We start from the raw sequence: 13,125 nt of genomic DNA, 5'->3' as shown, positions 1-13,125 counted from the left end.
TTACTGTGATTTTCTGGATTGTTTTCTTTTTAAAATCCTACTTTTTTTCTGGTTATTTAATTCGTTTCTACTTTTTATTTCTGGATTTACTCATCTCCAGACTTCTCTCTTTTATCATTTATCATTTGTCTTCACTATTTTATCTTCATTTTGTCTGGTTTTTAATATCCTACCTTTTTTTTCTGGTTTCACTCACTTCAATACATCAAATTTGTGTGTAAATGGGTGTGTGTGTTTGTGTGTGTGTGTGTATGCTGGGGGGGGGGCCCTATGCAAATAAAGTCTGACTGATTGACTGAAACAAACCTTGGGCAAAACTTCTCCCACTGTGACTAAAATTAATTTATGGGATTGTTTTTATTATTATTATTATTATTTCACTTCTAACAGTCACAGGTTGTTGTTGTCTCAATCATGACATCATCTCTGGACATGAATAATAAATATAAATCATCATGTTAGATTCTAACAGATCCATGAGAGTCTGTGATGTAACAGCTGAGAGAATAAAGCAGATGAACAGTTTGTTCATCACTGACAGGACGTTGAAGCTGAAGTTAAAGCTCACAGTAGCGACACCACTGAGCAAGGCACTCCTGAGTGCTTCATTATCCAACAGGTGAACATTTAATGGAATTGATCATTGATCATTTTGATCACCATTTTTCAGTTTTGTGTTGCTGTGGAGATGACCTCAGTTGTGCAGAGTTTGTAAATATAACATAACCTTTAAATTCTTTTCATGAATTTTTCTATGTGTTCTGAATAGTAAAAAAAAAAGATTTACTGATGTATAAAAGATGGATGGAAAAACTTTTCAAAGATTCTGTTTGTGCTGAATGGCCCAATTTTTTCTGTAAAATATTGTGAGACATACTCAGACTCAGCACAGTAAAAATACAAACTGACTCCTTTAAAGCTGAATGATTGAAGTATTATGTGCTAATCAGTCTCTTTCAGATGACATCACTCCTACAAATACCTGCTGTGTGGTTTTACTGTGTTTCAGTGTCTGATAGGAAGAGTTCACATCTCATTACCTGTGTGGTGCTCTGCTGCACACTGTGTCTGCTGGAGAGATGCTGTGGAGGAGAGAAGGACACAAAACACATCTGGGGTTAATAATCAGGTTCTCTCCTCTATTCACATCTCCTCTCCTTGTTTCCTTTCCTGTCCTCTCCTCTTCTCTCCTTGATCCCTCTCCTTGTTTTCTCTCCTCTCCTTGTTCGCTCTCCTTATTTCCTGTCCTTTCTTCTTTCCACTCTTTGTCTCCTCTCGTCTCCTCTCCTCTCCTCCTCCTCTGTTCTCTTCATGATGAAAATGCTGTAATGCCCCAGAGACTCATTACCCCGACTTGTCTCTCTAAATCTCTTGAGTGGCTGTATGAGAAGAGAGCGAGCGAGTGGTGGAAACCTGTTTGATGAATTGAAGTAATGACTGTCAAATGAAAACCATCTGCAAATATTCCAACCTGAGCAGAAAGTAACACCAGCCTGCAGCTACTTCCTCCTCTTAATTTCTACCAGGTAACCAATCAGAAATGTTTCTCTGCTTCACTGTGAAAGAAGAATTTCCTTCATCAGGAACAACACACATCATTATCTGAGGGATTCTCCAGTTATATGTTAATGGTCATTGAACATTACACTATTTTATTACCTATGCTGATAAAGACACAGAAGCATTTTTACATTTATATTTTGGTTACACTTCTAATAAATAATCTGGGTCTGCAGCTGATAATTATTTTCACTGTTATGGTATAGAATTTTAATGGCCTTTTATCTTAACCGTGCAAACATAAAAAGAAAAACATCATCAACAACAAAAAAGAACAACACAAAAACAAAAGTGTCTCCACGTGTGTCTCCAGTGATCAGATCAGATCAGATTTAAAATAAACAGGTGTGTGTTGTTGTTTCCAGTCAGTCCACAGGTCCATGTGCTTGTCTGTGTTTGTGTGTGTGTGTGTCAGGGTGTGTAATAATAATCATTGTGTTATAAGGTTTTATCAATTTGAAACAGTAAAATGTTTCGGGCTCATTATGAAACTGTGTTGGGACCAATCAGACCGTGTCAGAGGATGTCGGTAGAGGGGGCGTCCCTCAGCGTGGCCCAGGACACATTCACGTTCACTCTGCTAAAAGAATGTGGAATGTGGCCCCGACCACCTCCGAATGTGGTCTGAGTGATGGATCTCCAATGTGTCCTGAATGCATCTTCACACCTGTCCACTTGTGAGCAGATCACCTGAGACAGGTATTAATATCAGGTCAGGACGGGGCCTTAACGTTCACACTGGAGAAACTGGAACCAGCAAGTGTTTGATATTTCTGCTCCAAAAATGAGCAGATGACTAGTTGATTATCAAAACAGTTGCCTCGATATTTTGTGTTGATTGACTCATCAATTAACTAACTAATTGCTGCAGCTCTAAAATGACTCACACTCTGATGATTATCTCTCCCACATACTGTTATGTCGTCAGCAGCTGGTTTATATTCACTGTCAGTGTCTTACTGTTGTGTAAGTTTGAAAAGTTTCTTTGTGTTCACTTTGTATTCTTGCTGTGTTTTTACTCTGAGTCTTATTCTGCTGCTGCTGCTGAAAGGTAAATCCACCAAAGGGATCAATAAAGTTTAATTTTGTCTTACCTCATGTTTTCTTCTTGACCTTTTCTTGGTCAAATTTAACGACTGAGACTTGTACACACACCATCACCATCTCCAGACAGTTTATCAGAATTATAATTTCACATTTGTCTCTCGTCTGTGCAACTTTCTTTTGCTTGGATTTGTTCTTGTTATTTGCATCAGTATCTGGTTCTCTGCTCCCCAACTTCCAACCTACCATCTATAAACTTTACCTCTTTATCCCTCTGTCTCTCTCTTCCTCTTTCTCTGTCTCTAGGCAACAGAACAAAAGGGGGAATCGCCACGACCACAGTGTTTTAACTGGTACAGCTCAGCTATTTAAAGCAGGGCTGATGTAAGACACAGAACATCAAGTATTTCTAAAACACCATGAACAACTGAGAATACTCCTCACATTGCATCAGCTCACACCTACTTCAAGGAGCTCCAGGTTTTTTCTTAAAAAATCAGTGGAAATCTGATGCAAACTGACCCACAGATCATCCATCAGATTAACACATGTAGAACTAAGTATTAATAGAGATTCACCAGGTTTCTGTAGTCAAAAAAATCATATCTCACATGATGTTTACCATCAGACGTGATACATCTCAGGAAGTTATAGACGAAAGAAAAAACTGAACATTTACCATTTTTTAAATCATTCACATGCTCATTGAAATGCAGTGTAACAATTTAAATGTGAGCCACTGTTATGCAGATACACCTGTACACTCAGTTGTCAGTTTATTAGGAACACCTCACTAAAACTAATGCAGTTTAATGCATTATGCAGTCGTTGCAGGGGGTGTAGTGGTGAATGTGAATAGAGTGGCATGCACTCTGTAGTAAAGTGGTATTCTCCATGTACAGTGGCTTCACAAAGTATCAGGACTATTAACCTTTTGTTTTTGTGTTAACTTTTTCTTTACTGTTTTGTGGATTTTCATAAAAATGACATGACATCTAAACCCAATGACCCAAGTGTTTTGAGAAATGCCAATATTTTACACTTTTCCAGTGTTTTATTTGAAGTTTATTTGTGGTTTTAAGAACCATAAACCATCTCGATGTCGTTTTACATCTCCTCTCTCAGGCTTCTCTCTGAGCCAATCAGAAGTGAGGATCTGAGCCTCAGGACGTCAGTGAACATTAGGTCAGATTTTTACTGCACAGTTTAAAATGATGCTACTGTAAAATATCTGAAGAAAGGTGATGAGAATGTGGATGTGTCCCAGCGAACTGAACCAACTGCAATCACAAATCCAGCCCTTTATCACAGAGGAGCGACCAGCAGCTGAGTGTTAGATCCAGAAAACCCAGGATTACTGTGTTTCAGGTTGGTTCACATATTCACACCCCCACACTCCGTCTTTATCTGTGTGTGAAGAGATGAGACTTCCTGGAAATAAACTAATTACTTCATTATTTACCATTTTATAAAGATCTGAGACGCTTATCTGCTCCTCATCCACCATCTCAAACTCTTTTCTTGGCACCAAGTCCAGACCCAGGTGTCTGAGAGAGAGAGAGAGAGAGAGAGAGAGAGAGAGAGAGAGAGAGAGAGAGAGAGAGAGAGAGAGAGAGAGAGAGAGAGAAGTGGAGAGAACAACATCAGTGTCTTTATATAACCTTCACACAAATTATGTTTCTGATATGGATACAGGTATAGAAAACTTTACACCAACCTGTGTATTTACCCCCCCCAACACACACACACACACACACACACACACACACACACATACGCTGAGACACACACAGTGTATCAAAGTCATTTTAGCTGTGGCCTGCAGGGATGTTGTTCCTGAGGATTACTTTCTGTTCAATCTCAGCAAACACATCCTTCACCTTGGTCTTAAAGACACGGTGCAGAATATTCTCAGAAACAGTAAAATGGTCTTAAACTGTGAATGAGACAATAAATGTCTATTATTGTGTTAGTGTGAGCAGGACGGCCGGTAAATTTAGTTTAACCACGGATCCAGAAGCAGAACCTCATTCTCTGGCTGATAAAGTTTACTGAGGGCTCAGGGTTTTATCCATTATGTCTTAGTTGTGCCAACAGAGACTGTCCCCCTGCACAAAACGAGGTCACAGGTCGTCTCTCAGCAGGTTGTTATCACCCACAGTTAGGTTTTGTTGCTAGGCGACACCTAGTGGTCGTAGTAATGATGACAGGAGCAAAGGGAAAAGTGCGGTGACGTAGGTTATAGAGCGACAAAGTCCACGTCAGGAGGAGGTTGGGGTGGATGGATGGGTCATGACTGTTATTATAGTAACCATGACAACCAAGGTCTGGCACACATTGCTGACGTAAGGGTGGTGCTTTAGGAGAAATTCTCGATCAGAGGGTTGAGAAAATCGACCTGTGTGGCTGTTTTACATCAGAATTCTGCTTCTTACTGATGAAAACAAGTGAGGTAACTAACTATTATTGTCATTATTATTATTATTATATTGATTATTTTCTTGATTAATCAATTGATGGTTTTGTCTAAACACTTTTTAAAAAATAATGAAAAATGCCCATCACAATGTCTCAGAACCAAAAGCAGCATATTCAAAATCAACTCTGCAAAACTCAAAGATATAGAAGAGGACATGTTAAAGCAGTAAATCCTCATACTGAAGAAACAGAAACTAATAAATGTTTGATATTTGTGCTTGAAACATTAAACCATGAATGGATTATCATTCATTCACTCCATTAAGTGACTAGTAATGAGCTCTACAGTAATAAGAACTGTTCCCTCTGACCATCAGATGTTTTGTGTATTTCCAGCATCTGGTTCTACTGTTTTTCTCCAGCACCTCTCAGAGGAAGCAGCGGAGCTTGTTTTCCCATCATGCAACCTTTCAGCATGAATTAGCTCTCAGGTAACAGATGCTGCTGCTCAGCCTCCTGCTCTTTTTTTGCCTGACACATCACTTCTCTCACCAGCTGCGTGAACTGAATTAGGAGTCATCGACTAGATAAGATGAGTGTAGCACCTACTTAGCTTGTTTTTGAGACGTATTGTTGCTTAAAATGTTTGTGTTCACTCGGTTAGTTCTCAGTCTGGAAGAGCTTTATTTTACATTAATGCACTAATATCACTGTGAGCAGGTAATTCCCACTCCTGAACTCATTCTTTAATAGCTGCAGAAGCAACAGTCAAGACTAATATACCGGCCTATGTATGTATTGTTATTTCTAGGTCCCACTGAAAACTGGAAGAAACACCCCACAGTACCCCAAATACTACACTACAATAATAATAATAATATCAATAAAAATAACAATAACATCATCATCATCCTCCTCCTCTAGATGACCTCACAGTTTGTTTCACCCCCCCCCGGCCCATGGAGCGGAGCTTTAAATAACCCGTGTTTCGGTCCTTGCCCACCTTTCATTTCTCCAGTATTAATAACTCACTCCCGACTCAGCCGACAATTTCTCACTGTTTCATCTGTTTTCTTTCAGCCTTTCAACAACCTCCCATGAGTCTTTTCAACTACTGGTGTACGGCTTGATTCACCTGCCTCCAATCATGCTTTTATTTGCCCTGTGTAGGTGTCTGGGGAGCACAGTGATCTGCGGTCTGCAGCACTGATTTAGAGGCAACATGCACAAACCAATGTGGAGGATTTCTGTGTTATTTTTCCAGAAGAACAGGCTTCAAGTCAATAAAATGATTCACATACATCAAGCTTTTTAGATCTAAACCCGTCATAAGCTATTTTGAGAAGCATTGTGCTAATACATACAGACTTAGTGAAAGTATTTTTCTTTTAAAGAGTGAATCCAAGTGCAGAAGAAGATTCCTGGAAACCAGTGATTCCCAGCGGTCCTTGTATCCCATGGGACATCTCTGCAGTTGTCAGGGTGAATGTGGACAGATTGTTATGATTTGATCAAAAATACAGTGTGGTGCAAGTAGACTTGGGTGATATCCAAAACTGAATAACTCAATATATGATATTGAGATATTTGGGGGATTTTTCAGGGGGCAGGCGTATTTTTTTAATAATATAATTATATTGTTGAATTTTATGTTTCAGTTGTTTCTTTTTATCAATACATGATTATGTTTTTGTATTTTATGTTCCAGGTATAAATGATGTCATGTGTCAAGGGGCAATGTACAGTAAAGAGTTGAGATGAGGGTCGGACTCTCCAGCAAACTGCAATACCCTTTTTTCAGCCACTGGGATGAATCCTGGATATTAGTTGCATTTTAGCACTTCCTGTTCCCTGGTCCCGAAGTCTCTGGGGTTTATGAAAAGGTTTTTGGTTGATGACTGAAATAAGGTCTGTGGTTAACACAAGCTTAAGACATTTTCATGTTTATACTGTGACATAAAACACATCTACACCAGCCTGCACCAAAGGCTCGGCTCCTCACACGCCCCGCCTCTGGTGGAGTCGGCACGGAGGCTACGTCCATCTTTATTTGTAATCTGTGGAACTGACATTTCTTCATGTCAGTGTGTAACCGTGTGTATAAATACTGTATGTGTGTGAGTGTGTGTGTGACTCACTCATTGCCCCAGTCCAGTCTGACGGTGATGTGTCTTTTGACGTCTCGGCTCTGGTCCTGCGTCAGGTGACCAGACAGGAGCTGCCTTCTCAGGTCGATCAGCTCCATCATCACGTGGCGAACCTTGTAGAAGAGATCCACCTTGTGTTTCTAATGGAGAGACAGAGAGGGGGGGGGGTGGGGGGTTGGTGTTACATTCATCTGTTGTTGAACACCCTCACACCGCAAGGCCGTGGTGTTTCTTCTGTGGCGCTCTGACAACAGCTCTCACTGTAATTCAGCTGAAGGTGAACGAGCTCATTGTTTTGCCAGATTACTCCTATTAAACCTCGCAGACAGAGCTGGAGCCAGCAGCGTGTACTGTCTGAGAGGAAGAGAGACACTGTGAACAGATCACAGTTCATCACAAAGCTTATATCAACAAACACAATCACTGAGTCCAATCCACCTGTTAGTCAGTGAGAACGCCAAGCACAGAGGGTTTGGTCGGGGAATCGAACCGTCAACCCTCTTGCTGCCAGCTACACTGTGTTCTTTGCTGGTGTAAAGACAGACAGGAGGGTCTGGGACAGAGAGGACATGAACATGGAGACGTAATAAAACATAACAAAGAGTGAAGAACTAAATTCTGTAGATTACAGTTTATTTTTAAGCAAAAAGCATCATGGTCAGATTTTAATGAACATAAAAATCAACCGTGTTTGATATAATTGTTATTGGACCAACAGTCGAAAGGTGAGAGTTGAGAGCTGTTTAGTCGACAGGAATTTAATCTGCAACTGTGTGAGTTAAAGAAGCTCCATCTATAGAAGAAGCACTGAATGAATGTGCGTGAAAGGGTGAATGTGACCTGTGGTGGAAAGAGCTTTGAGTGGTTGTCAGGACAAGAGACGCCCAAAATAAATACAGACCATTTACTACAGCAACAACTCCTCCAACCTGAACAACCACACAGCTCATTTTTAAACCCTCTGATACAACCCATAGCAGTGTCTCCTGAAATAGCCCCTGTACAGCGGCAGGTGTACCTGACCTCGGCTGTCATGCTCACAATAATAAACACGCGGACTGTAGTGAGAGCGGTGTACCTACTTCACCATGGTAACTATAATAATGGTCATGGCTTAGTTAGGTTTAGGAAAAGATTGTGATTTAGGTTAAAATAGTACTTCCTCAACTCTGTTGTTATGGTTACAATAATAACAACGTGGTTAACTTTGTTGAACCATCTTGGATAATAGAAACAACATAAACTGCTACTTTCACATGGGAATCGAACACTGACGTGGACTTTGTTGCTCTATAAACTACGTCACAGCACTTTTCCCTTTGCTCCTGTCATCATTACTTCAACCACTAGATGTCGCCTAGCAACAAAACCTATGGGTGATAACAACCTGCTGACAGACGACCTCCTTACAGGAGGACAGTCTTTTGATAATCATTTCCTGTTAAAGCACTGGACACAGACACAGAAATAAAAGCACAGACACTGATCGACCTGTGGATTAATAAGATTATTATTGACCAATAAGGGAAAAGGGCAAGTAAAATCATTCCCTGTCCCAACAACACAGAGTCAAGCTGAACCTTTTTATAGAACAAAGAACAAGGGACAATCAAATGGACACAGATTGGTTGATTATATATCAGCTTATGATTACAACGAATGACGAACATCCACGAGATGTACATACACGTTTCTGCTCCATGTTCATATGAAAACACGTGCAGGTCTTGAACAGGAGGAGAACAGTGGGCTTCTTCATCCAATGACAAGAGCACACTGAAATCTTATAACACAATCAATATCGTAAGAGAAACTCATGACTGAATAAGTGGTCAACCAATAGTTTATGTCCACATCTTGGTATTAAAATGATAAACCAACCATTTAAAGGTCACATATTGTATAAAGGTAGATGTCTGTGTTTGTGATTATAAAGCAGGTCTAGGTTCTATATTAATACTGTGAAAGTATCAAAGCCTCAGTCCACAGAGAAATGCACACAGCCTGTATTCAGAAACTGAGCCTTAAAACCAGCCGTCAGGACTTCTGGAACTTTGTGATGTCACAACAAAGCAGTCACTGCCCTCAGCCATGTCTCAAGCCCCGCCCACCTGGACCCACCATCCAACCTTGCAGGATTTGGTTTCTCTAAGTGTTTACCTGAAATCCGCTGCATTTTTATTGGATCACTCAGAAAACAGTCAGCCAATCAGAAGAGATGTAAAGTGAATATCTTTGGGTCTGAGACTCTTGGTTGGACATAATAAACAATTAGATGATGACATCATGAGCTCTGGGAACTTGTGATGGCATTTGTAGCTTTTTTCTGAGATTAAATTAATTTAACAAAGTAGAAAATTTATCAACACTGAAAATAATCATCAGTTGCAGCCAACAGTTATCAATAGTAATAAACTAATAAATACTGATACTAATATTCAGGATTTTTAACCACAGTTTAATATTCCACTGAATCCTCTCTGGTCTCTAGGTCTGAAAGCTTCTCTAAAACAGAGGCAGCAGATTAGACTCTACAACAGCTCTGTAGCTTGGTGTTTCCACTGAGACAGGAGAGCAACTGCATTAATGCATAAACACATAAACACACACACACACACAGACACACACAGACACACACATGAACCAGAACATACTTCCCGCTATAGCTTGTTCTATTATTAGCGCTCTAATTCACCCCCCAGGCTTTCAACAGCAGGAGCTGGGGTTGAATGTCGACTCAGATCTTGGCAGGACAGCTTCATGGGCAGAAACGACTTCACAAAGAGGCAGGTGCTGCGGACACACACATACACACACACACACATACACACATACACGTACTCTGTCCTCTGAGATTGTAAGTGTGTAAGGTCAACGCCAAAAAATCCACTCCCACACATTCATCCAAACAATACATGTGACTCTATTGAGATATGATTACACTGGTATTAAAACATATTAGCAGACTGCCTACACACACACACACACACACACACATGTATGTGTAACTGCAAACACATGCAGAGGCCTGGGAGCCTGTAAACCTGGCTGAAGAGGAGAGCAGGGAACCATCTCACCGGCTCATTGTGCTGTGTGGAAACTTTCAGCCCGTCTCTGTGTGCTGCGTATCTTTAATATACAGAAGACCCCTTTGCATCAGAACCATTATATAACTCTGGGCTGCAGTGGAGGTGGAGCTGTTTTTGGGAACCTCAGCTCAATAACAGCATCATGAACGTCTGGTGAACATAGTTGCAGCAGCTCTGATATCGACCGGTAACCTGGCCCGCTGTTCTCCCAGTGCACCCTGGGACAGACTTAAGTCCCGACCCAGAGTAAGAGGTACTGAGATTAGATGGATGAACAGATCGTTCCACTGCAGCAGTAGAGACTCTAGCTAAAAGTAGGTAGCATGGACCAGCCTGGGTTTGACTCTGCCTATGAACTTTGTTTTTCCTCATGTTACCTGAGGCTTCACCGTCCACCTCTACTTTCTATCAACTGTCTAATAACGTCTGGCAAAAGATGACTAAACACTTTTAGCACGTCTCTCACAAATCAGTTTTTAGTTGCTTTTGTCCACTTGCTACTGTCCTATCATGTCTACAGGTTGTATCTATTACACTCACACAAGAAGGCTCAGGCTTCTCTCTGGAGCTCTAGTAACAACAGGTCAGTCAGCCAATCAGAAGAGAGGCTCTGAGTCTCTCTTCTGATTGGCTGAAACCGGTGACTGTTTCATTGTGACATCACAAAGTTCCAAAAGTCCTGATGGCAGGCTGTGTGCATTCCTCTGTGGACTGAGGCTTTGATACTTAATATAGAACCTAGACCTGTTTTATAATCTGAAAAAAAGACATGGACACTTCATACAATATAGGACCTTTAAAAGATTGTTCCTTGTTGTAAGAGGTGTTTTATAAATTATAATACAACTTTGAGGCAATGTGACCTCAGGGAAGCTCCTTTTCACAGCACTGGGATCTATATCTCAGTCGCTCCTGTTGGGAACCCTGCTGCACCATCCCGATCGTGCTGACTGTTTAGTGTGTTTTCAGCACGGTGAGTGAACAAGGTTAAAAATACAACTTTTAGCCAAAGAGTGCCAAATGGATTTCCAGTAGTTGCTTAGCAACAACAAGAGTCATGCACAGCAGTTCCCCTCAGCATCTGTTTAGTGTTTGTTTTTAAGGAGATGCCCAGTGGACACAGGAGCTAATGCACTTTGATACACACTCTGCAAGAGTCCACATTAAAATTCAGCTTGAAACGTGTAACTATTAATGATGTAGGAAGATGTTTCAGAGTAAAAGCTCTTACACATTATCTTAATGGGCAAAGTGAAGCACTCTTTCGTTATTTTCATTAATATTACAAACATTGGATCTATTTTGTTACTAATTAAATCTTTCATCTAATAAAAGGTGGAAAACAAAAATATTACTAAGAGTTACTAAGAGTTCATCTGATATAAAACAGAGGAGAGTAAGAAATGCATGAAGTTATACTGGTGATTTCATTGATTAAATTAATGCACATCTGACAAACAAAACCATAATAAATTAATTAGTCTCTAGTACACTTGAAGAGACTACACAAGTGATGATTTCAACTAGACACCAGAAGAGCCTGTGTTAGAATGAATGAATAATTTCTTAAATGAATGAATGAATGAATGCCAAGTAAAATATCAAACAGTAATTTATCAGTGGCCACACAGGAAGGAAAAACACAACTGAGGTCATGATTTAGCAGAGTGGCAGGACTGTAGTGTGTTACAGTCACTGCACACAACACACAACAGTGTTTCCCACAGGGTGGCAACTCATTTGTAGTGGGGTGTGGTGCAGCATGTGAGTGACAGATGCACATACAATTTACATTACTTATGTACCCTAAACACCTCACATGCAGTCTATCAATAGACTCTACAATTTACAGATGTACCCTGAACACCCTGAACAGTTTCAGCAGATGCTACAATTTACCGATGAACCCTGAACTCCTCACATGCAGGCTATCAGCAGACACGAGCTACGTCGCCGCCCACAAGCTGAAACTGAGTGACTTTCTGTACCTGGGCGGGTTTTAATCTACCTCGTAAAGCTGGTAGCTAAATGAGACCATCCCTGTTTGAGCCTGTCCACCAGTGTTCCCTCTCAGCTGCGCGCTTGCGCAATCGCACACTGCTCACACATTCTCAGCACACAAGAAAATCTATACAGATCTAATCTATACAGCGCATAAAATAAAATTCAACATAAACTGTAAATTAATGAGAGCAATAACATTTTTTTCTGTAACTTTTTGCAGTGTAACACAGTGAGTGACAGATGTCCAGCCAATGACACGATACGGTTCACTTCCGCTACGCAGCCAATCACAGCATTGACATTGCTTACGTAGGTGCCCTTCCCATACGCTCAGCAGCACTGTGCAAGTTAGCTAGCTAACAACAGTGCATTTCATTTTCATTTTCTTTTAATAAGCCATGTAACTTGCTGTGATCCCAGGTGTTGATCAGGTGTGATACAGGTGTGTGGCCACAGCGTGCACATCTGATGTTGCTCACCATGGTCCTCAGTGTGCTCAGGGAGCCTGTGTGTGCCCAGACACATGGAACATTAGAGGGAACATTGCTGTCCACTATAATCTATTTCAGTAGTGTGCCACAGTAGGACCACAAATGTTGGTTCATTCATTGAGCTAACATAAGCTCATATATAACCATTTATAGCATAAACGTTTACACTCTTCCTGAAGGTGCTCCTCAATCGAAGCAGCTGACAGGAGTCAGCTGTAAAACCCCCAAGTGCTGTGGAGACCAGAACCAAGCAGACACATCAGTGAGATGCAGGAGACACAACAGACAGACTGTTGTTATTTACAGCAGCAGACTGAGGGAGGAAGAGGAAGGTTCACAAACACATTTATAGCAGAGATCTGCCCAGAACTC

At 40.8% G+C, this 13,125-nt stretch overlaps 1 protein-coding gene across 7 annotated transcripts in view; it reads right to left on the bottom strand.

Moving 5' to 3' along the window:
• LOC139630231 (dedicator of cytokinesis protein 3-like) overlaps positions 1-13,125 on the bottom strand; it is a 197,117-nt gene that overhangs the window by 54,768 nt on the left and 129,224 nt on the right. For all 7 annotated transcript variants that reach the window (XM_071493462.1, XM_071493465.1, XM_071493467.1 and 4 more), the window contains 3 exons: positions 7,161-7,309; positions 4,067-4,151; positions 1,041-1,082 (listed from right to left, as the gene is read on the bottom strand). In XM_071493462.1, coding sequence (XP_071349563.1) covers positions 1,041-1,082; positions 4,067-4,151; positions 7,161-7,309 — 276 coding nt within the window. The remainder of the gene's footprint in view (positions 1-1,040; positions 1,083-4,066; positions 4,152-7,160; positions 7,310-13,125) is intronic.

The sequence above is a fragment of the Trachinotus anak genome, unplaced genomic scaffold (genome assembly GCF_046630095.1).
Source record: "Trachinotus anak isolate AG129_WGS33_773 ecotype Australia unplaced genomic scaffold, CSIRO_AGI_Tana_v1 ptg000013l, whole genome shotgun sequence".
Lineage (NCBI taxonomy): Eukaryota > Metazoa > Chordata > Actinopteri > Carangiformes > Carangidae > Trachinotus > Trachinotus anak.
This window is presented reverse-complemented; position numbering and strand designations above follow the sequence as displayed.